Below are 23,466 nucleotides of genomic sequence, written 5' to 3' on the forward strand. Positions count from 1 at the left end.
CTCAACAAAAAGGAAAAAAAAAGAAAGAAGAAAGAAGAAAAGAAAGAAAGAAAGGGAGGAAAGAAGGAAGTAAGGAAAGAAAGAAAGAAAGAAAGGAAAAAGATGACAAACACAGGAGAAAAAGTTGACCCTAGCTAGCAGTCAAAGAATCTCAAAGCTTGAGATGCCATATGATAGTTACTAAAAACAAAAACAATTGTTTGTGTAGCATGACAATGACAACAGGTCCTCAAATAATGTAATTTCATTCAACTTTTTTTTTTTTAAATGATGAGAAAAAAATTGATTCTCTGCCAGGGTCACTGTCTGTGTGATTTGCATGCTCTCCCCACGTCCACAGGGGTTTTGCTCTGGATGCTCTGGTTTTCTCCCACCCCTCAAAGATGTGCATGTTGAGTTCACCGGCGTGTCTACATGGTCCTGGTGTGAGTGTGGGGTGTGTGTGAGTGCGCCCTGCGATGTGACAGTGTCCTGTTCAGGGCTCGTTCTTACCTTAAGCCCTGAGCTGCTGGAATGAGCTACAGCAACCGGAGACTGGAGACTCTGGCAACCTGGAAAACTGTTATTATTGAGTAAGTTTTCTTATTTGCTTTTATTTATCTTTCTTAAATGTATGTATAGCTCATATTTATTTCAATGGTTAATATCAGAGGTGTTTTGGGTTTTTTTTTTTTTTTTCAGACAGAGTCTCGCTCTGTTGTCTCGAACTCCTGACCTTATGATCCACCCGCCTCGGCATCCCAAAGTGCTGGGATAACAGGCATGAGCCACCGCGCCCAGCCTTTCATTTTTATTTAGAAGTTTGATGTGTTTGTGACTAGAAATAAACCATAGGAATATTAATTCGCTTGCGGTAAAATTGGTGTCACTTAGTTTCAGATTGCAAGAACATATTGACAACCTTAAGTGAGGACTGACTGGACCTTTGTTTATAGCTAGTAACTAAATGGATACACTGTTTGGAAAGTAATTTGGAAAGCAGTAATAGGAATATTTAGCAAAAATCTGTAAACGTGTCCTTAGCGTCTGACCTGGCAATTCCCAAGAAGCTTGGGAGGGTGTTTGGTAAAATAAAAATAATCTGTGTGCTTGTGTTTGAAAATTATTGATGTGGGCTTACAATGTGTTAAACTAGGGGTGATAAAATTTGCATTACGACTCCAGAAGCTTTTAGAGAGCAAAGAGATTAGAACCTATATTCAGTTTCCTGAAATGTAAAGTGACTGAAGCTGTCAGAGCGGCTGAGATCAAGGCTCTCTCTGAGGCTGGGCAGAGGAATGACTCCCCTGGGAGAACATTTCCACAAGGGGAAAGTGGTTAGTAGATGTGTACCCTGCACCAAGGCACATGATTAAAGGGGAATATGGTCTGTGCAGTAGCCATACCAGGGGGCAGTTTATGCCCCCAGAAAACTGCTCTCAGAAAGAACCAAGAGCTGTAATTTTGGGAACACAAGCCTCTTTGGTGGAGAGTGGTGTTATTGCTAAATACCCAGCATCTGGGGAGCATTTTAATGCCTGATGCTGCATCAACCTAGCGGAAAACTACCAATAGTCCTTGAAATAAGCATCACAAAGTCTTTGTAGCAACATAGCAAAATGTTTATGATGCATATGTAAGTAAAAATTGTATGCAGAATAGGTACTTGTGATGTTTAACTATGTAGGATTTGACGCATGTGGGCCAGTGGGTTGTTAGAGTTAAAAAAAAAAAAGTAAGAATGCTTTTTTTTTTTTTTGAGACAGAGTCTCTCTCTGTTGCCCAGGCAGGAGTGCAGGGGCGTGATCTCAGCTCACTGCAACCTCCACCTCCCAAGTTCAAGTGATTCTCATGCCTCAGCCACCCAAGTAGTTGGGATTACAGGCGTGCGCCACCACGCCTAGCTAATTTTTTTTTTTTTTAGTAGAGATGGTGTTGTGCCATTTTGGCCAGGCTGGTCTTGAACTGCTGACCTCAAGTGGTCTGTCCGCCTCGGCCTCCCAAAGTGTTGGGATTACAGGCATGAGCCACCGCACCTGGCCCAAGAATGCTTTTATCATACTGTCCTTCCAGTTTAAACTATTGCATCTCTTACCAACATGTTTCACTAAAAAAAAAATGAACTCACCAAATGCCTATTTAAGGAATTGAATTTTTATTTTTAAAAATAAAGTCCCCCAAGTGATGCTACTCATCTGTTTCTTTGGGGAATCCCAGATGCCTGAGTTAATGGTCAGAACATCATTTGGCTGGGAAACAATCCATATAGGTGCACACTGTCCCTGGGTGCGTGGCCCTGTGATTGGGTGCAGCTCCCTCTCAGTCAGTTCTCACTGTCTTATCAAGACTCCATCTCTGAAATCTTGAAATGCATCTTGAAATGCAAGGATCCTTAATCCATTTATTCCTTTGACAAATAGAAAATGAGCCCTTCTGTGTGTTCACGCTTCCCCTCTTTCCTCTTCTGAGAAATGGAGGTCTAATTGCTGGCATGGGAAAGAGCCTTGTTTTAACCATCAGCTCCGCCCTAGTGGATGGAAGACAGGGTTAGCATGCTCTGTTTTTCATACAGCACCTGGGCTTGTAAAATGGAACTAAGGAAGGAAATGATGACCAGGCACCCAGAAATCAGCTCCTGTCTTTCTATGCTCTGCTAGAAAACAGAGGTTGTGAGCTGAGGGACATCAGGGAAGCAGGAAGACCTGCAGGAAGAGCCGGCTGGGCACCCAAATATGGCTGTACCTCAGAAGATGCCTGTGCAGTTCAGAACTTGGAGGAGATGGGGCCGCAGGTGCTGAGGAGGCAGTAAGAGCCAGATGCAGAGACACTGGGGAGAGTCAGACATCACAGGAAAGAGGAATGATGGAAGTCAGGGAACGAAGAGGCTCTGTGGCCAGTTCAGGGAGCTAGAGTGAAAATCTGACCTATCTCAGCTGCAGCCCATCAGTTCCTGTAGCTTGTTTTCACATCCTTTGGCTAGAAAGCAGATGAAAGAACACCTATCCACAGAGGCTGTGGGCTGAGCCTCTCCTCCCCACTTTTTAAACACCCAACACTGACATAGGCTTTATGCTGAGCTGTGATTTATCTTGCCAACCTTCTGAGGCTACAGAGTACCCAGCTGTTTGGAGGATCCTTCTGCCCTACCTTTCCTCCTTCCTCACTTCTTTCCTTCCATCTTTTCTTCCTTCCAAATATTTATTGTGTCCCCACCACACACTCTTTATCTGAACTTAAATTTTATCCGAAAAGGACTTCAGCATGTATTGACAGTTGAAATCCAGGCAGCTACAGATTTGTAAGGCCAGTGAATCAGGCATCAGCTATCTTCTAATTACGTTGCACATGTATTTGAGAGCAAAGCTTGTACTTGCATAGCTAAACTCTAGAGTCACATGGATGCTCAAGGAGTCAGTGAAGAGCTGTGGCTTCAAGAACCCAGTCTTGCATGGCTGTTGAGTGGACACGACACTGGGTATCCAGTCCTTTCTCTGAAAGCCCACCACTGGGGCAACGGCTTACACACATGAGATGCCCTCTCAGCTGGCACTGGTTCCATGACCATCATTTCTCAGCCCACAGAGAAGTGCAAGAAAATAATCTAGGTGGGGGACATTTAGTGTAGTCTGAGAGTGTGGCCTCTGGAGAGATGTGTCAGAATTCAAATATCCAGCTGCGATTTGTACAAGTACTTAACTCTTTAAGCCTTTGTTTTCTCCTTTGTACAATGAAGACATTGCCTGTTAGAACTGCTGCAAGGATTTCATGAGAACGCAACTTGAAAACTTAGCACACTGCCTGGACAACATTATAGCTGGTTACCTATTAATATTAGCAAGATAAAATCATTCTATTTGGAGGAGAACAAATGGTGGAAACAAAACCAGTGGTTCAGAGTCCCATACCTAAATCACTGACTGATTTTTTTTCAATCAGTTGTCCTGACATGTTCAGATCCAGTGTGAGCTCCTGGCTTCTCTCCCTTTTCCTATGCGGTGTGTTCACACTCACACATCCACTTGTTACACAGTGCAGGATGCCACTGAGATCCTGAATGCACACCTCCTTTTCAGCTCAAGATATCAAGGCAGCTGAATGGAGATGAGGCAGGGGGAAGGTCAGTCCTGGGGTCAGCCAGACCATGTTAAAAGCTTCAGAGCACTGTGGTCTTGGTTCTACCAGCTCTGGCTTAGCTCAGTCTTCTTTTCTCTGGGGTGACAGTTCAGGTTGTGGGTCTAACAACACCTCAGTAATAAGTCTCTACCTCACGGGGTCATTGTGAAGGTTGGAATGAGTTAACATGGGGAAAGTGCTAAGGGCAGCACCTGATGCATACAGTAGGTGCCTGGCCAAATGCTGGCTGTGTCAGAGCCAGTGCAGAAATGGTATTCCTCTTGGTTCTGCACCAAGTGCTACAAGGACAGCCTCCACTAGTCCCGGTGCCAGACGATCTGAGACAGGAGGGGGCCATCGCGTTATGTTCCAGCTACAGCGCTGCTCCCCCTCCTTCCCCGATTCCTGAGGCAACTGTGATAGAGAAATGATGGAAATTTTGTGTCACAACTGAAAAGAGAACATAAGGATGGGTTCATCTTTGCAAACTGTTCTCCTGTGGAATTTAAATTCTTTCCCCACCTGAGGAAAGTCAGACATTCTGCCTTCTCACCTTTTCCAAACACCAGTGGCACCCTCTTCCTTTAAACCCTCATGCCCGAGTAAATGGCTTCCCCGGGACCCGGGCTCAGTGTCCCCAGCCCAGTCACCCTCCTATCTACAGCGAAGCTCTCAGGCACATGGGACACCCTTGGCTTTTGGGTCATCAGTTCTCTGGGTAATTTTACCCCCTGTCAGAGCTGGAGACTTTGTAAATAATAGGGTGCTGAGCGATGAGGGAGCTGCACCCCCACCACAGGGCCAGGCAGCAGGGATGGTGTGCACCACACAGATTGTTTCCAAGCCAAATGATGTTCTGACTCCTGAAAGAAACAGAAATAGTGCCTTTTGGAGGGCCTTATTTCAAAAGAAAATACTTTCTTAGACTGACATTTGGTTAATTTGTAAATTTACGGCATTCCCATATCAGCTCCTGTTGCTGATGAGCTGTGCCAGTGTCTGAAGTAACCCCCCAATGCCTGCTGGAGAAGGGAGCTCGGGAGGTGGTAGCAAGGGGAACTAGACCCCTAGAGGTTCTTCCTGCTTGTTAACCTACATTTGCTCTCTGAAGCCAGGTGTGCCCCAACTGAAGCACCTCGGAGGGAAAACACGGAGGTGGTGTTGGGGGGTGGGGTGGGGGGTTGTCAACACCTGCAGTCAGGGGCAGACTTGAACACATGAGCAAATATGCTTTAAAATAAAAGAGGCTCCTGCCTGACAGACTACCATTGGAGAAAAGGAACCGATTTATGGAGTGTGGCGTTCATCAGCTCATTTAATCTCTTCTAGAGACCAAGGCTCAGATGAAGCAGACAAAGAGGAGTCTAACATTTGTAAGCGCCACAAGGGCTGCTTCCCAGCATGGCTGGTGCGTGGTGGGTGCTTTGCAGAGGGGATAAGGGAGTCTTTTTTTACTTGTCACGGGGCTGGAAGGTGAAGGAGCCACCATTCAGTCTGGCCTCAGAGCCTACCTTCTTTCCTCAGAAGAACAGAGGCTGAGCAAGCTGGATGAAGTAATCCAATCACGTGTCCCCAGGAAAGACAAGAGTCCTCAAATCCAAGTGGGGAGATGACAGACTTGTGTAACAGATGGCAGCAGGAGAAGGCCCCGTATGCATGCCTGCAAGCACTGGTTCAGAAACGCACGCTCCTTACGGCCATTATTATTATTATTTTTGAGATGGAGTCTAACTCTGTCGCCCAGGCTGGAGTGCAGTGGTGTGATCTCGGATCACTACAACCTTCGCCTCCCAAGTTCAAGCAATTCTCCTGCCTCAGCCTCCAGAGAAGCTGGGAGTACAGGCGTCCGCCACCACGCCCAGCTAATTTTGTTGTATTTTTAGTAGAGATGGGGTTTCGCCATATTGGCCAGGCTGGTCTCAAACTCCTGACCTTGTGATCCGCAGGCCTCGGCCTCCCAAAGTGTTGGGATTACAGGCGTGAGCCACAGCGCCCGGCCACGGCCATTTTAATTAGGGCTGTGGACATTCCCCTAAGATGGAAGATTAAAACCTTGAGCGACTGTTTCCTTCGGAAAAAAACAAAACTTGAGGAACAGGAACATTGGAAATAATTCACTATGACAGAGAAACTTAAATGACGACCGAAAATGGAGCCGATTCCCCGGGAGAAATGTTGTGAGCCAAGACTTGGCCTCAGCTCCACCGGGGAAAGCTCCCAGGTTCCCGCCCAACGCCCAGACTCCAGAACACAGGATGCCCCACCCTGTGGAGAAAGTTGCTGCGGGCTTATGTAAGGGAAATTCCCCTTCCCTTTAAAGAACCGGTTTCAGGAAACACCACTAACGTCCTGCCTCCCTGATTTCCACTGCCGGACACAATGGGTCTCCACCGTGTGATAAATATCCGAAAAGACAAGTCAAGGCCAAATGGACACTTGCGCAAGCCACACGCCCCTGGGGGCCCCAGCATGGCCGCCCTCCGGGATGTCTGTGCTGGGGCAAGAACGCACAGAGCCCGGGCTCACCACGGGAAAGCCACAGGCCTTGTGGGTGCCGGGTAAGGGAGTGAAGGGAGCTCCTGCCAGCTTCTCTGAGTTTCAGTTACAGAGTCCTATGCCTATGTGTCCTCTTCCTGCTGTGACTTGGCCCTGATCGTAAGAAAAACAAACCCTGCTAGGTTACACCAGGTTGAAAGGAACACTGAAAACACAGGTCAGGCAATTAACGCCAGGAGTTGCCAGGGGCCGTAGAAAACCCGGGCATCCCTGAGGAAGCAGGTCTTCCAAGCTCCCCTGCAGAGGAGTCAGAATGAGGTACTACCTTGGAAAAACTTGAATTCTACTAAGTAATTCTACCCACTCTCTCTCACTCTCCCAAATCAGCCCAGTTCGCGAGTATGAGGGGTTGGTGAAGCTTCTTCAAAACTTGAGTGAAAATGCCCTGAACCGCATGGAAGAGAAGCGTCAGCTACTCACACATCGTGATCCCTAATTTACATGAAAGAGAACAAGCAGGACCTTTCACTTCTGTTTTCTGAAATGCTGCTTTTAAGGCTGACCTTTCACTTTCACAAACAAACAAACAACAAACAACAAAAAACAAAAAACAAAAAAACATTCAAAGCTCAAATAGGATATAACATTCTTTCTCACAGGCAGGCCAGTTGAATTTTCCTTCTACAAGTTGAAAAACTCGTTTTTCTAGGATGGCCTGTGTTCTTTAAGTTGGGTCTAAACCTTGAAAAACTTTGAAGCTCACGTTTATTTCTCCCCGAGGGAAATCTTTATTCAGTTCTGAAAAATAAAAAAGAGCACTTCACTTTAAGTGCTTGATCCGGAGAACTGGGAGGCAGGTTCAAGAAAGAAACACACACACTGCACACCAAGGGAACGAGCTTCAACCAGAATGGGAGACATTGACATAAGGCTGGTTAAATATATGAAGATTTGTAGAAGACTGAATGAGGACTCAGAGGCAGAAAGTAAGAGTTACTTGCTCAGACACTGCAGATGTGGTGAAACTACCTAAAAATGGGGCTGAAGGGGAGCATGGAAAGACCATGTAGAATAAATGTTTTTCAAAATTGTTCTCAGCACTCCTGGGTATTTCTTTATCCCAGAGAAATAAAGATTTATGTTCATAAGAAACCCCAAACATAAATGTTTAATATATAGTTCTACTCCCAATAGCCCAAACTGGAAACAACCCAGATGTCCTTGAATAAGTGAATGGCTAAAAAACTGTGGTACATCCATACCATATATTCAACAACCAGGAATGCACTATTGATATACACAATATTACTTGGATAAATCTTCAGAGAATTAAATATAAATATATGTTAAATATAAATATATTTATATGTATAAATATAAATATATATATAAATATATTTATATATATAAATCTTCAGAGAAAAAAGTCAAGCCTGAAAGGTTACATTCTGTATTATTCCTTTTATACAACATTCTTGAAATAACAAATTTCAATGGATCCCCAAAACTCAGCACATTGTAGGTGCTCAATAAATATTTGTTAGGGGAAGAAAACGACAGGTTTCCAGCAATACAGAACAGACTGGTGGCTGCCAGAGGATGGGGAGGGAGCAGAGGTGGGAAGTGGGTGTGGTTATAAAAGGGCAACAGGAGGTATCCTTGTGGTGGCAGAAATGTTCTGTATCTTGACTGAATGTCAGTATTCTGTATGTGATACCACACTATATAGTGTTGCGAGCTACCACTGGGGGAAAGTGCGTAAACAGCACTGTATTATTTCTTACAACTGCATGTCAGTATACAAGTATTGCAAAATAGTTAAAAAAAAAAAAAACTGTTCTCAGTTATTGGTGGTGGTAGTATTAGTATTGCTATTCTGAGTTTTTATAACATGGGATAAAGCAAATGAATAATTTTAAAATATTCTAGTGGAAAATGAAATATTTCACCATGATCTTCAATAGAGAGAAATCTCTATTGAGCTTTGATGGAAAGAAGTCTTTTTTCTTCTTTCTTAAAATATGTTTTTGTGTTATGGGCCACGTTTAGAAAGGTCAATTCAAAATTATAAAATATAGTCACCAAAAAACAGAGGATTTCACCCGAACAAAACTCAAATATATTTAAGCCCATAAATTCATAATATTTAAAAAATTGTTCATCTTTAGAGGATAGGAACCAACTCACAAATAATGCTGACTATAGGAAAGTAGTGCAAATAATGGGAAAGACTCCAGCATTGATCCTGCCTTTTCTCTATGGATTGTACCACTACATGAATGGAAGTGCGTCTTTATATAAGAATTCCAACTGATAAAACAATGTATCCAGGGGAACTAACATAGGATCCCCATACACAAGCAATTCTAACAGTTCCAGGAACTTGGTGAGATGACAATGCGCCCATGACCCAGCCTGATACATTGTTTCATCTACTCAAGATGCCAGGAATTGTAAGAAGCAGTCACTGGCACTCTCGGTACACCCAAGAAAACCACAGCCAGTTCAAGCAGAGCACAATCCTGCAGTGCCATCAGAAGATGCATCCCAACTTGAAATGCTCAAGTAGGACAAAAAGTGGCCTTGATTCAAGTGACAATGCCATTTCATATCCTAAGCCTTATTTTCACTACTTCTTACTCTTCAGATTTATGGAGAAGCCAGTATTATCACCCATACTGTATCACTGAAAATCAGGGTAAAATAGCACAGCATTATGGCAATAAGAAATGTGCAAAATCCTCAAAAAATATGATAGTGGAAGAATGAAAAAAAAAAAAAAACCCCAAAAACTATTATTTACCCTGCCAGGCTTGAAGCTCATCACCCTGGGTGGCCTATAACTTCTGATGGCGAACACATCTTGACTGGGGTCTTCTGATGCTCCTCTCACTGCCCATCATCTTCCACATTCAGGCCTCAGTGGATCCTTATCAAATGCGGCCAGAGAGAGCAAATACCACCAAACCCTGGCTTCGTAACTAGAGATCTGCGAACTGTTGAAATTATGTGCACGATGTTCCACATGTATGTATTTCTTACAGGACTCCAGGATTGCTGGTATGAACTTTTTGCCATCTGCACAGCTTTGTCAAGAGTACAAGACTGTAATTAACCACAATTGTTTCCAAGATACTTTGCCTTAACTAAACATTTTGGTCTGTTGAGAATGGAACAACTTGATTCCAACCCTGAGCATGGCCAGGGCAAAGGCCTGTCGTGGGAAGCAGGGGAGACGATGGTGAGGTCTCAGTTTGCCTAGAGGTAAGAGAGTTAAGAGAAAGCTTTGATGCCACTCAGCTGTGGAGCCCAGGGCTGACGCCACCTTAGGCATTGTCTTTGTGGAATAACTTACTGGACATCCATAATACTAATACCCATTGCTGCTTTAGGTAAGTGGCATGGAGTCAACATACCCAGATAACTCAGGAAAAGTATGTCACTTGTAAATAACCCACAACTCTATGCTGAAGTCAGCAAACTATGGCCCATGGGCCAAACCTGACCTGTTGCCTATTTTTTTTTTGGTCTGAGTTCTATAAAATAGACTTCACATTTTGAAATCATTAAAAAAATCAAAATACTGTATGGCATGTGAAAATTATATGAAATTCAAATTTGTGTCCCTAAATAGTTTTACTGGAACACAGCCATGCCCAGGCATTCACATACTGTCAATGGCTGCCTTTGTATTACACAACAGCAGAGTTGAGCAACAGAGACAGTTATGGCCTACAAAGCCTAAAATATTTACTCTCTCTGTCCCTTTACAGAACAAATTTGCCAATCCGTATCTCAGAGCTCAGGTTTCACAAGCGCTCTGGTAACTTTTTCATAAATAAAAGATAAAGCCTGAATGTGTAACTACAAAACAGTCACATTTATTACTGTTTGCTGTGGTTTTCAAAGCTTGTGCACCAGACATGCATAAAAAATGCGAAAAGTGAGCCCAGACTGGTTGTAAAATGTTTCTTGTTTGTCATTTCTCCCTTTGCAGTTTCCCTACTGGGCATGCACACGCAGCAGAGGAAGAACAACAATTAGTCACCGTGCTAGATTTAAAAGCATTTAATGACATAGCATATATTTAACAGATAGGGCAAAAGTTGAGAGGTACAGGTCGTACGACTGAGCACCAGGCCTGAGCGACCACCTCCCTGTTCAGGCCCAGCCTCTGGAGTTCATTCCTATCAATGTCATTTTGATTGTGCAGTAAGATGAAAATTTGTCATTACAATAGTTACAGTGACAGAGAAATGCACACTATGTATCAAATAGCAAGGAAATGAAGCAAATTATAACACAGTGTGGCAACGCACGAGCAAGTAACCATTAGAGTAACATTACTTTGTCCAGTAAATGCTTCAGTTCCACCACTTGTACACTTACCAATGATTTAAAGGGTTTATTATACATCTAGTTTTATTATACTTTGTACTAGAATTATCTCAAACATACAATATAATGTATTTCAGCAAAAAAAAAAAAAAAATTGAAATTACAGATTATTTAAAACAGTATCAGTTTTCTATTCCTTCTTGTATACTGACATTCTTAACCGTCATAGCAGTTGATGCAGAAAAGCCGCATGTCGTGTGTTAGTAAGTGATGCCAGATACAAATGGTTTGGTCTGTAGAGTTAATGTGGAGCTGCACTGTGGCTGCAGCAAGATCATAATATGCGATCTGTTTAATAAAGGTTAGCCCCATCTCGGGCACTTCTAAGAGTCAAGACTCAGGGTAACCACCGGAAGTAAATGGAAAGAGAATGGTGTCAGGATATTGGTACATTTTGTCTCTGGTGAGCACAGGAAATATTGATTAAGCACCACTGCCTTGCATACCAACAGCACTAGAGGCGGGTTATTTCCAACACAGCCTCACAAAATTGAGGAACAGTTTAAATACTGAGATCTAATCTATATAATTTCATTTAAAAAAAAATCTGGCCTTCCCTCTGCACCTCAAACTTTTGTAACTTGGAGATAAAGTGTTTAGGTGTGATTCCCCCACCCCCCAGAAATGCTCTATAAATTAAAAAAAAAAAAAATCAACCACATTGAGGAACATTAGGCACAGAGAGTAATGTGTTGGTTCTGAGCTTGCATGCTGGAATTTCACTGAAAAGGTAAGAGAAGGGCAGGAGGTGAAGGAAAGGAGTTCATTTCTTTTTGCCAAAAAGGCTGAACCGCTTCTCTTTGTCTTTCTCTTTGTCCTTTTCCCGCTTGCCGGGACTGGACTCGCTGGTGATGGTGACGACGCTGGTGGGGAGGGTCTGCGCTCGGCTGGATGCTGGCGTGCTCTGGGTGCTGGCAGACACCTCGTGTTTATCAGAGGAGATGGCAGAAGAGATAGCCTGGATCCATGTGTTCATTTCCTCCTAGACAGAGGAAGGGACACAGGTGAGACTCAACTAAGAGGAGTAGGCATGAGGGGTTCTGGCTCCAAGGCTTGGGAATGGCACATCTGGCCAACTGAGGGGTAAGCAGAGTCACTTCTGGGCACTGTCCCCAAATGCACCTCTGCCTTATCAGTACAGGAGAGGGAACCTGGTTCAGCTTCCCATGAGAATTCAGTTCTACTCATCACCCTAGTATGTGGCCCTTCAAACTTGTAAGAGCTGGAAGACTGGTTTCAGTCCGTGAGGTGGTCAGATCCCACCCTAGAAGGTGCTTTTTCACATTTAAAGCATTACAGGTGTTGTTTTTCCATCAATGGACCCTCTCTTTCCCTGAAGTGAGGTACACACCCATTAAACAGCTGGCTGCGGGCGGAGGGTGCAGCGGGGGTCCCATCATGATCCACAACCAGTCCTGGGACCACCTCACTGTGCGCCTCATCCCTGGGAGGGGACGGGCAAAGATTCCCTCCATCGACTTCAAGGGATCCTGCCTTGGCAAAGGGACAGCGAGATCATATTCACTGACTTCTACAGACAGAACCAAACACCTTCTAGTGCTGTTGACTGCAGCCCAGTGATAGAAACCATCACTGATCATCATTTACATGAAGAACATTCTGAATAAAGCCCATCATTCCACAAACACTTGCAAACTCCTGAGTACTGGAGAGAAATAACATTTAGAAACTTACATCGTCTTTGGCTTGGAAGAGGTACTCATTGCCATCATTTAGTCTGTAATTTCAAGGAAGAAAGTTAGTCACCACTTCATTATAGAGAAATAAAAATCCCCCAACTACCATATCCCACGCAGGACAGAAGCAGACCACAGGAGTCACAACAGAAGCGTCAACCTACATATGTCACCACCAAGCCTGGGGACCCGCCCACGCCCAGCAACGGACCCCTGGAGATCAAGAAGCCTTATAATCGCGCCAGTGATACACACAGGGAGCCTGTGCTTCAATCCAATGGAAGGATTTTAAAAAGCTCCAAACATAACATTTGGCTTTATTGTGGCAAAAATCACTTGTGCATGCCTGATCACTTACTGGTCTAAACTGAGTTCAGGAGAAAGCTTTTGAACACAATAAGCCCTTTTGAAATTCTGCTACTGAGCTTGTATCCCCTACATTCACATGTTCCAGAGTTTCAGAACAGGCAAACAGAAAATGTCTCTTCAACTTTTCTTCTACTGTATGTCTCAGAATTAAGAAGCCCTATTAGTGTGACACTGGGAGGTCCCCAGGCTTGAAAGGGTCACAGGTTCACTCTGTGGCCGCGGAGAGGAAGAGGGTACTGTTGTGTAGCAGAGGGTAGGGGCCATTCGCTAATATCCCAGCTCTCTGAAGCTGCATGAAGGGAGTACAAAGGGGAAAGCAGCCAAGGAGCCAAGCTGCCGGTGCATTGTCCTACAAAATGTAAAGTGTTCCAGGACCCAAAGAGCCTGCCTGCACTGCGCACGCAGTAGCAGAGCTTAATAAATCAAACCATTTGACACTCTCTCCTCTGGAGCCCTTGGCCTAGTCCAACTGGCACAAAACATACAAATAAATGGAAGACCAAAGCTTTTCAGATCCCAAAGCAACAGCACAAATCAGTAAACAAGCATCCTAACCACTTTTTAAAAGATAAAATAATTTTTCTGCCTACTTCCAAGTGTGAGGAGAAATTCTGAGCTTAGCTCCACTCTGTAGGGAGGTACATGTATCCCACAGGGTAGAGACATCTGGAGCTAGATGGTTCTGAGGCAGCTGGAGCATCTGCTGGGAGAGTCAGGGGAGGACAGGGTCCCAGGCCCCACCCAAACATTTCCTGTTTGTCTCCATCCAGCTCCAGGATGACTCATTTGACCCATCTCTCCAGATAACTCATGAGCAAAGAATAGCATCTCCTGGGTCGGGATAAGCTGAAAAGATGGGGAAACTATTTTTCAAAGCCTCCCTTAAACTGTGAAATGTGACTAGCTCTCTTTAAGTCTTAGGGAACAGTAAGTGCCTGGTTATAAAATCAAAAGCTCCTTATCCTTCAATGCTTGGATGTACTGTTAACCACAGGGAGCTGGTGGATGGCCACAATTGCCAAAGAATTCAGCCTAACCGAGACACGTGCCAAACTGGTTTTTCACTTTATTGGGGATTTAAAATGGCAGAAGAGAGAACCAACTAATCATAGTAGCTGTCTAAGAAAACCAACCCCCAGAGTGGAAGTAAATGCAAACCCACTCTGGCAGCCATGAAGCATGGCGACTCTCACCTTAGCTTGAATACGTGTTTCTTCTTTTTGTAATCAAGGGCCACTTCGCAGACAGCTTCTTTCAAACTCACAGGGACCTCGCTGTGGTAGGGAATTCCAGAAGCAGCAGTCTTTGCATCTTTGTAGAAACCCATTTCTTGGTTATTTATGACACAATAAACATTGTGCCAGGACCTGCGCAGTTTTAAAAAAAGGGCAGGGGGAGATAAAGCCTCTACCACATTCCCCTTAAAGAACTAAACATTTCATTAACATGAAAATGATCCTCACACAACACAGTGTGACCCCACCCAACCCTCAACCTTCCTTATTACAAGCCCTTCCTAAATTCTGCTAACACTAAACAGCAGAAAAGATTCCTCCATGGAGAGTTCAGGGACAGGGCAAGTGTTTGAGGCCAAGTCTTCTCTTTTACTTTGGAGAAAAGCAAGTTACCCTCTTGTACTCTGAGCTCACTTTGATTGGTGTTTAGTACTCTTTGCTGTAGCGCCCTCTTATGGTCATGGACTAAAGGCCATGCTCCTTGTCTGAAACATGCCTGTCCTCCAGCAGCAGCTCCTCCAGCTGCGGGTTCATTACTTATGTGACTTGGCAACTTGACAGAAAGACAGACCCAGAGCCATCAGCACTTACAGTACCTTTGGGTGAATTAGAATAAAGTGGCTTTTCCCCTATGGTATGGCAAACTGTCCTAATATACTAATTTTAACAGAACACCGGCCTGTATTACACCAGCATGTATTAATATATAAATCCCTACGTTGTCCTCAACGTGAATGGCAGTTCTTAGATGTTCTGATACCCTCACACAGCAACAAACTGCACAGTAAGATATGGTGGTCCCAGGTGGTTGGGTTTACTGGTTAAGCACATAGGCTTTGCAGTTTCATATTCCAACTTTGCCATTTACTAGGTTTCCACAGAAAGAAAGCTTTGTTAACCGCTCAGAGCCTCTGTTCCCCATCTGTTAAATAAAAAAATTTGGGCTGTTGAGAGACAATGAATATATACAAAGGCTGACAGGGAGATCAGGGCAGGGGAAATGGTTAATGGCTTTTTACAAAAAACCCACAAGGAGTCCTAAATGAAATCATTCACTTAAGGTAAAGAAGACTCTTCAGTCTCAATCTAGCAAATTCCTTCTCCAGATGAACTACTAAAGCCCCTTCTAGCTACTCCCATCCAAACTCGACTCTTCTTCTCTCAGTGAATAACCAGCATTCTACTCCTGCTTTCCAGCATCAGCCCAAGAAGAATGCAATGTCCAGGAAGCTATCAAAGGAATAAAACTACATGAGCACATACTTCTCTTCCAATTCAAGAGTGGCCCGCCTTATCCCTTCACAGGCTGACTTCTCATCTTACTGTGGCAGCCTCTGCTGCTGTTACCTGCTTGAGGCTTTCTTATTGTGGGCCTCCCACTCGTGTTTCCGATTGAGGAAGCCTTCCATCTGGGCCGAAGGTGTCTCCTGGGTTCTGGCTGGTAAGGTGGCGGCACTCTGGGCTGGGAGGGCAGTCTTGGCTTTGCGATCAGAGGTCGGAGAGGGGATGGGGCTGGACTCTTTAGAGCTCGTCCTTTGTTCTGTAGCGCCGTTGACCATTTCGCTTGTGTCCACCGTTTCTGCCATCTAGGGACAGCGGAGAGGCCATTCAGCTAACTCCGTGAACCATGGGGGTGACCACATACGCTCTACCTGACTCGCACATGTGGCTGTGTATAAATGCCTGGCACAGATCGAGGCAGTACAGTAAAACCATTGCACACCCACAAAGCCAGCTGGACACCAAGGACATTAGAAGGTGGGAATGGATTAATACCCGCCCGTTTACAGGGAAATGAGAAAAGCAAAATGCCAGTATGAGTTTTACTGCACTCTATTCCTCTGATCAATAAATATAACTCAGATCATCTGCTCTTATGGTTACTTTAAAACAAAAAGACAACAGTAACAATCACACATATTAAATATGAAAAAGAGTGGACGTTATACAGCAGCCACCTTACAACCAAGGATGCCACCAGAAGGGCTGGAAGTTTAAGCGAAAGGGCATTCACAAACAGACCGATAGACAACTCTATCAGAGCTACATGGCATTCCCCCAGAGTAAGACAAGGAAAGACCTTTGGTTCCTGAAAATGCTCTCTGGCTCTCCTCCCCCTCCCCTCAACACATTGTCATAAACACATGCAGAAATTAGGACGACAATCATGCATTTCACATCTACCATCCCAGTTAGACTTTGGAACTTAAGAGCTGGAAGGAAATGAGGCAAGTCAACAAACATCAATTTGACCACATCTGCCGAAGTTGTATCGTGAGTGGGTTGTAGTTTGTGTTAAAGGAGCTGGAAAAGCCAATCACAGTCACTCAACACCACACAGCTATTTACCCCCAAACAAAGACAGAACCAGGGCCTTCCCCATCACGGGTTGGTTGATCACGGTGCCTTGCTGCACTGAGACGAGAAAGCCCAGAGACAGCCAGGCTTCCAGCGGCTCTGACCCTTCAGGCTGGAGACGTCTTCGGGAGCGTTCCTTCCCAAGCTCATTTAAATTGTAACCCTCATGGCTTTTCGGCTTTGGAAATGTAGTAGGGTCTTGATTCATTATCATTTTCAGCCTGTGTACCATCAACTGTGTACCATTAACTGTAGCAGCCCCTGGCTGATACACCCAGGGTGTGCGATTAGCGAGTTACTAAAGCTGGGTGTGGCTGACACTTTAGTGGATTACAGACAACCTGCACCCCTCGTACACAGACAAACACGGAGAAGTCAATGGCACGCTCATTAGATACGTCGCCCACCACTGCTGCCCAGGACCAAAGTGACACCAAATTAGCAGTAACAACCTTGACAGGATAAACAGTAGACTGGCCACCACCATGTGAACACCTGGATCTATAAACTTTTGGGAACTGTATCTCTCACTTATTAGGTCTTATCTAGATGGCTGGGCCCAATACTTGATTTTGAACGAAACTAATTTTTGGGGGAAAAGGGCTAAAAAAAGCTCTGGAAGGAGGGAGAATCACAAGTTTAAGTTATGTCTATGCAAACTATCATAATTAGCATCAAGGCTGAGGGAGGACTAGAAACTATGCAGTTTAAGGGTGGTTTTGATTGGAACCCTTTGCCCTCATGGCAATGTGGAAAATGGATTATTAGGAAAAAAAGACTTGTGGGGGTGTGTGTGCGCACAAGTGCTGCATGGTGATCACCCAGGCCTTGCAAGTGACAGACTGCAGACACGTGCTTATGAGCAACAGACTATTTAAACCATTCTCTCTCTTTTCACTTTTAAAGGAGAGTTGCAGGAGGGGAAATAGCCAAAAAACAAAACCCTGAGTCAAAATAATGTGAGTGGACTTTAAAGGTGACAAATCTTCTCTAGTGTGAGATTTCAAGAGACTTCTGGTGAGGAGGAAATATGAGTTTGGTCTGGAAGGCCTGAGCCAGGTGTGAGTCCAGAGAGACATGGGGTTAGTATGTAGAGAAACCAGGTTAAAAAAAAATTTAGTGCTGCAGGTTTGACTTGAAAGCTGCTAGTGACAGCAATGACCTGGGTAGAGAGATGTTTCCTTGAAAATGGCTAAAATTTATCATACTTGGTCAGACTGCAAGGTAGATGAAGGCCAGGGAAGCCTCTTCTGAGGATAATTCTGCAGCAAAAATTTTTTCTTTAGAGTTAGAAGGAAAGAGAAAACCCCAAACCAGTATGCAGAGATCATTAATGTTTATGCAAATGAATCACTAACCAAGAAAACAAGGAAAATAAAAGGAACAAAATGAATTTTAATGGACATGTGCTTTAAGCATGCCAACAGACAACACACCACTAGAGACACACATCAAAAGCAATCACAGTGCTATGATCAAATGATGGGTACATGTGAACACATCCCCCGCAACCCCACCCCCCACGTTGCTTCTCTTTAGCGATTAGTCCAGAGTGCTTTAGTGGCTGGGCACACCCGAGATACTTAAATCAGGAGGTGAACATAAATGCAATGTGACAACTAGTAGCACAGAAAACACCCGATTGGTTTTCAAAGTGCATGAAGCAATGCTATTTTCAAGTTCATTGAGTCTCTGCATCATCACTCAAAACAATACTTTTTCTTCTTCTAATACAATCCAATTGTAATTAAAATTTTGTTATGACAAGCTACATTTAAAAATCTAGATTAAAATAGGCATGATAGCAAATGCTAAAAACATCATAGCACTCCTTTCTTGTGTGCTTATGTGGTTCCTTTTTTGGAGGGTCTTCTAGATACAAAAAGTGTCAAATTGGGTGTCAGTCCTGATGATACAAAATTTAAACACACACATATATATATGAAAACATCACATATATACATATAGATCAATGAAACACAAAATGTAACTTGGAGCCAGAAACACACATTAGAGCTCCCTAATGACCAAAAACAAAGCAGAAGTTTTTTTTTCTAAAATGAATTTTGATGTGTTTTAAGGCAGAGACCCAATAATGATGCATACTACCCCCAGAACATAAGAAGCTTGGCATCTATCTATATACCCATCTACAGTCAGAAGTAGATAGATATGTACATAGAGATAAGAAAAAACAAACAAGATGCTATATGACGTTATCCTGACAAAAGAAAAAAAAAGACATGCATCATGAAATAAAAAGACAAATCAGACTTAACTCATGGAGAACACATATCAAAACAGGTTTCTGATTCCACTAACACATCTAAATATGGCAAAAGAGCAAGTGAATGTCTCACAAGGTTTTGATGTATATTATGGATTTGGTTTTGCACAAGGAAACCATCTCTGTCACCAGCTTTTATTTCTAAGGAAATGGATTTTTGTGAAAACATTTTCAATTCCTGCTGGTGGCCTGATAGATACCATCCTAAAAGCTTCCTTTATCAGAGAATTCCACAAAAAGTCTTGAGAAAATGAACAATGAATCAGAAGATTAATCCAAGATGTACAGTGGAGTTTGTCTACAGAGACACTGACATGACTTCTGAAGCCAGGGGGCATGCGAGCGCTCCCAGGCACGGTCCACCAAGTGCAGTGTTCAAGTAATCAGGATGAACCACAATGGCTTCTGTTCCATTTGTTTGAAAAATTAAAACAGTTTGACACCCTGAAGTCATCGGCTGAATGGAGAGGCATGGAAGTCTGTAAGGCAAGCTTCTAAAACATGCTGAGAACGGCTGTCACCTGCCGCGTCCCACGTGACAGCAACACTGACAGGGAGCGAGACAGAGGTGGCGGCAGCAGTCAGTGGGCACTTTACTCCTGAGGCTGGCTGCAACATCTGTGCAAGGAAGCCTACAGTTTTCAATTCAGGACTTGGCAGAAAAAAAGAGAGGAACTAGTTTGTAAAAAGTAATAAATGATCCAAGGGTCTCAAAATGTATGAGATTGTGTGCCTAAAATTAAAATAGCTTCCAGAATATATCTGACTCTCTTTTTTGTCATCGTCAATAAATGAATGCATCTTTCATGGAATGTTACACAGCTGACTTTAGGTTTTAATCTTATTATAGAATGTCTCCCTCCTCATACACCAGTCTTCCTAGTTAAAAGTAAACTATTATAGGTTAATAACATCTGTAAAGGGGGCTACATATAGCACAGTACTGTGCCCTGTTAGAATAACTGAATGTGTCATACCTGTTAGATTCTAGTTTTCTTCTTCATTATGCTGTAATCTCATTTAATTTCATTTCAATTACTCATGTAAGGGTTTCGCTGTAAAATCTTAATAAAGTAAAAAGCTCACAATAAATAAACAAAAAATAAGTATGCTGCTTTAAGGCAACTGGGCATCCATCAGTTAAGAGACTCAAACATGAATTAAATGCAAACAAATATGAAACCAAGGAAGGCTATGAATTAAGTAAAAATTTTAACATTTTGGGTGAAGTGGAAGCCAAAAAGTCAAAACCCAGAGGATTTGGAAAGGGTGATTCTTGACAAATGGTAGTGAACTTCACAGTCCAGACCATGGCTGGTCACTGGCTGTCCGTCTGCTATTAAAGTTTTTGTAGTTTTGGTAGGTTTGAGAGCGGTAACTAACCCGTGGAGATCCCTGTTCAGCTGGCAAACCGTTTTGGGAAACTTGTTCTCCTTTTGAAGTATCCCTGTTAGGGAAGAGGGGAAAAGGAGGAGGAAGGGAAAGGAAGAAGAGGAGAAAGAGGAAACAGTAAGAGTGGGAGAACATCATCACTCAATTTTATTACGTGCAACCCTTTCAAATAATTTAATTCTCTTTAAATCTGAAACTTCCAAGTGTTTTAAATAGACTCTAGATAGAAAAATACGACTACAGGAATGCCCTATGCCCCGCCCCACCAAATAAAGGCAGCATTAGAGGTTGCCATGGAGCTCTTACCATAGCAAAATAATTAGCCCTTTGGAAGTAGAGAATAATTGCTGCCCTCTGTGTGAAGTTACTTAGAACTCTCAAAAAACGCATCACCACAAAATCACTGGCCTAAAATCTGGGCAGTTCACTCCATGCATTTAATCATACGGAAGTTCTGAGCATCCTGTGTGTGTGCACACAGGATGAGAAAGGGAACTGTCTACATTCTACTTCTGCCACATACATACCTATGTGACTGTGGACAAATCAATGTCCTCCAAGGTTATTTAGGGATAACTGTACAGACTTTAAACAGTCTATAGAAGCAATCAGTAGGCAGGGCATGTGGTTAGGCCTAGCAATGCAAGGATTCAGAAAGATGCCCCATAAACCTCATTGGCCACTGAGGCTAAGGGACCAGCCTCTGGAGCTGCTGGGACTCACCACTGCTGCTGGGACTCGGCTTCCTCTGAAACCTTCGTGCTCGGCTCGGGAGAAGGCGGCCGCCTCTTCCTCTCCTCTTCCTCTTGCTGTCTGCGCACTTCCAGTAACTCCAACTAAGAGAAAATAGAGTGATGTCTGGTAGAGTCCCAAACTCTGCCTCTTTTCAGAAAAGGTTCTAGGAACCCAGGAAGTCCTCCTGTCTAGTTTGCTAAACTGGACCACACTGGACAAGAAGAAGCTCTAACATCCTGAGCCAAATGGAATTAGGTTCACAGGAACTGCAGCTACAACCTAAAACTACAGGAAATGGTCTATTCCATGGGCTGGCAAAATTCCTGTGAGTTGTTTGTAGGACCCCTGGGAGCTTGGGTTTAATTTCTAAATTAACTATGCAACTCTCAACTCTGCTGAGGAAGAAAGTACCTGAGCCTGAGGGTTCATGCTGGACTCCTCAGGAGAGCTCAGACAAACACCAGGGACAGAGCTGCAATAATTCTCAAGGAAGCCGCTTGTGCTGTGGTGGGGATCTGTGTTCAGCCAAAACCCAAACAACATATTAAAAAGCCACAGAATAGTCTAACTGAAACAAAGCCATTTCATGAGTTATATGGATGTACCAGAAGTACTCTGTTTTAACACAAATGTATGCAGCTACATTTTAAATGCCCAGAACTGGACATCAGAAACACCATTTTTGTACACTGCGAAGGATCAGCTTTCTACCAGGAATGCAAAAGTCTTGGGAGAGGAAACACCAGTGCACAAATCCTATTCTAAGGCCTTTATGTTGACAGAAGAGGGGATCAGGAATGGGGACTTAACAACAGGCTAGGATTAAGCTTCTATTTGATGGGAATTCTAATTCTGAAATTCTGAAGAAAATTTTGAGGCCATGCCCCCTTGAGAACAAAGCTTTTATGAGATAGGGGAGAATGAAAGATTCGAAGAAAAAGCAAACACCACCAATCAACCCCCACGCAGGAAGCTATTATAAGGGATCATAAATCCAGGTGCCCAGGATGCGACTGAGGAGGTAACAGTCCTGACCCTCTCCCTAGGTCCTGCTCCACAGGAGCCATCCATTTTAAGAAGATCTTCACCACTTGAAAAAAAAACAAAAAACAAAAACAAGCAATCTTGTGAATTCCCTGGTGTAAGAGGAAAGCAGGAAGAAAAGGCTGCCCATGGCACCAACAGGCAAAGGGCCCAGCGGCCACTTACTGTAGTCAGCCTTTCCAGGGCAGAGAACCTCTCATCCCAGGTTGCTGCAGACTTTTCAAATGCCTCGTGGCGCTTGATGAGCTTCTCCACCTCGTCCACGCTCTGGCCTATCTCTCGGCTGGATAGGTACGGCTCCTGTCCAAGAAGCCAGGCCTCGGCCACACTGGCGTCTCTTGAGAACTGATGGACCTCCAGAACTGCACAGGGTACCATGAGTTAGTACACGTTGATCAGGAGGTGACGGGGCAGTCATATGGCCTTACCTCTTGGCACTGCTGCCCTCTGGTGATGGCTACCTGTATAACCAGTCTATTGTCTACTCTAAATTAGCCCTGTCCAATGTAAATGTAATGTGAGCCACACATGCAACTTTGACTTTTCCAGTGCCACATTAAAAAGAGTAAAAATAAATAGGTAAAATTAACTTTAATAGTGTATTTCACAAAATATGTATAAAATTATTACAACATGTAATCAATATGAAAAAAACTATTGAGATCTGTTACAATCTTTTTTCTTCTAAATCTAAATCTGATGTGCATTTTACGGCACACATTCACTGCACATCTCAATTTGAGACATTTCAAGTTCTCAAGAGCCACACGTGGGACAGCAGCTATCATACTGCCTGGCACAGGTCTACAGTGAACGCTTTGTTCACTCGGCCCCACTTCATGAGCTAAGCCTTCAGAGACCTGCAGAAATTCACAATCTACACGTAGCCAGATGGGCAGGCATTCTTAACTCGCCCTCTTTTGGGCGGTAGTTGTGTGTTTTATTTTGGGGGGTTTAGAGGGAGGGAAGGATATGAGAACACTACAGATGGTGGGGACCAAGGCTTTCGCTCTGTTTCATTCTGTTCTTCCACCTGTGAGGAAATGGGACGCTAGTTCCACCATAGTTATGAGAAGATAGGTTAGAACCAGGCTTTGTGCTATAGTTAACATTGATTTTCACTTCATTTCATGCAGCAAAGCCTGGGGTCATTGAGGTAAAAAAATAGACTGTGGGCAGCGCTGGTGTCCCAAGGAGCTGGCTAGCTATCTGCTTCCAGCACCTCGGTAGCCCCAAACATGACTACATGAAGAAGATGCCACCTCTGCACTAGGGACTTGTTGGCTTTTCAAGGCAGGGACTGTGCATGTCATTACTGTGTCCCTGGTGTACAAGCTGGTGCCCGGTTCAGTGTGTAATGTGG

General features: G+C 43.8%; 1 protein-coding gene and 1 long non-coding RNA gene across 11 annotated transcripts in view; one reads left to right on the top strand and one right to left on the bottom strand.

Annotated features, from left to right (window-relative positions):
- Positions 1–350: 350 nt before the first annotated feature.
- LOC134737801 (uncharacterized) lies at positions 351–15,991 on the top strand. The gene is made up of 3 exons (XR_010123103.1): positions 351–572; positions 15,485–15,728; positions 15,878–15,991. It is a non-coding gene; the product is annotated as an uncharacterized LOC134737801 (long non-coding RNA).
- The window catches only part of SPTBN1 (spectrin beta, non-erythrocytic 1), a 212,620-nt gene continuing 199,795 nt past the window's right edge, over positions 10,642–23,466 (bottom strand). For 9 of the 10 annotated variants that reach the window (XM_054476597.2, XM_063648736.1, XM_054476599.2 and 6 more), the window contains 7 exons: positions 22,269–22,465; positions 21,048–21,160; positions 20,316–20,379; positions 15,635–15,873; positions 14,246–14,419; positions 12,682–12,724; positions 10,642–11,968 (listed from right to left, as the gene is read on the bottom strand). In XM_054476597.2, coding sequence (XP_054332572.1) covers positions 11,750–11,968; positions 12,682–12,724; positions 14,246–14,419; positions 15,635–15,873; positions 20,316–20,379; positions 21,048–21,160; positions 22,269–22,465 — 1,049 coding nt within the window. In that variant the 3' untranslated portion in view covers positions 10,642–11,749. Of the gene's footprint in view, positions 11,969–12,681; positions 12,725–14,245; positions 14,420–15,634; positions 15,874–18,020; positions 20,380–21,047; positions 21,161–22,268; positions 22,466–23,466 lie in introns of those variants that run through there. The other variant, XM_054476601.2, reaches the window with a different exon arrangement.

The sequence above is a fragment of the Pongo pygmaeus genome, chromosome 12 (assembly GCF_028885625.2).
Source record: "Pongo pygmaeus isolate AG05252 chromosome 12, NHGRI_mPonPyg2-v2.0_pri, whole genome shotgun sequence".
NCBI classification, from domain to species: Eukaryota; Metazoa; Chordata; class Mammalia; order Primates; family Hominidae; genus Pongo; species Pongo pygmaeus.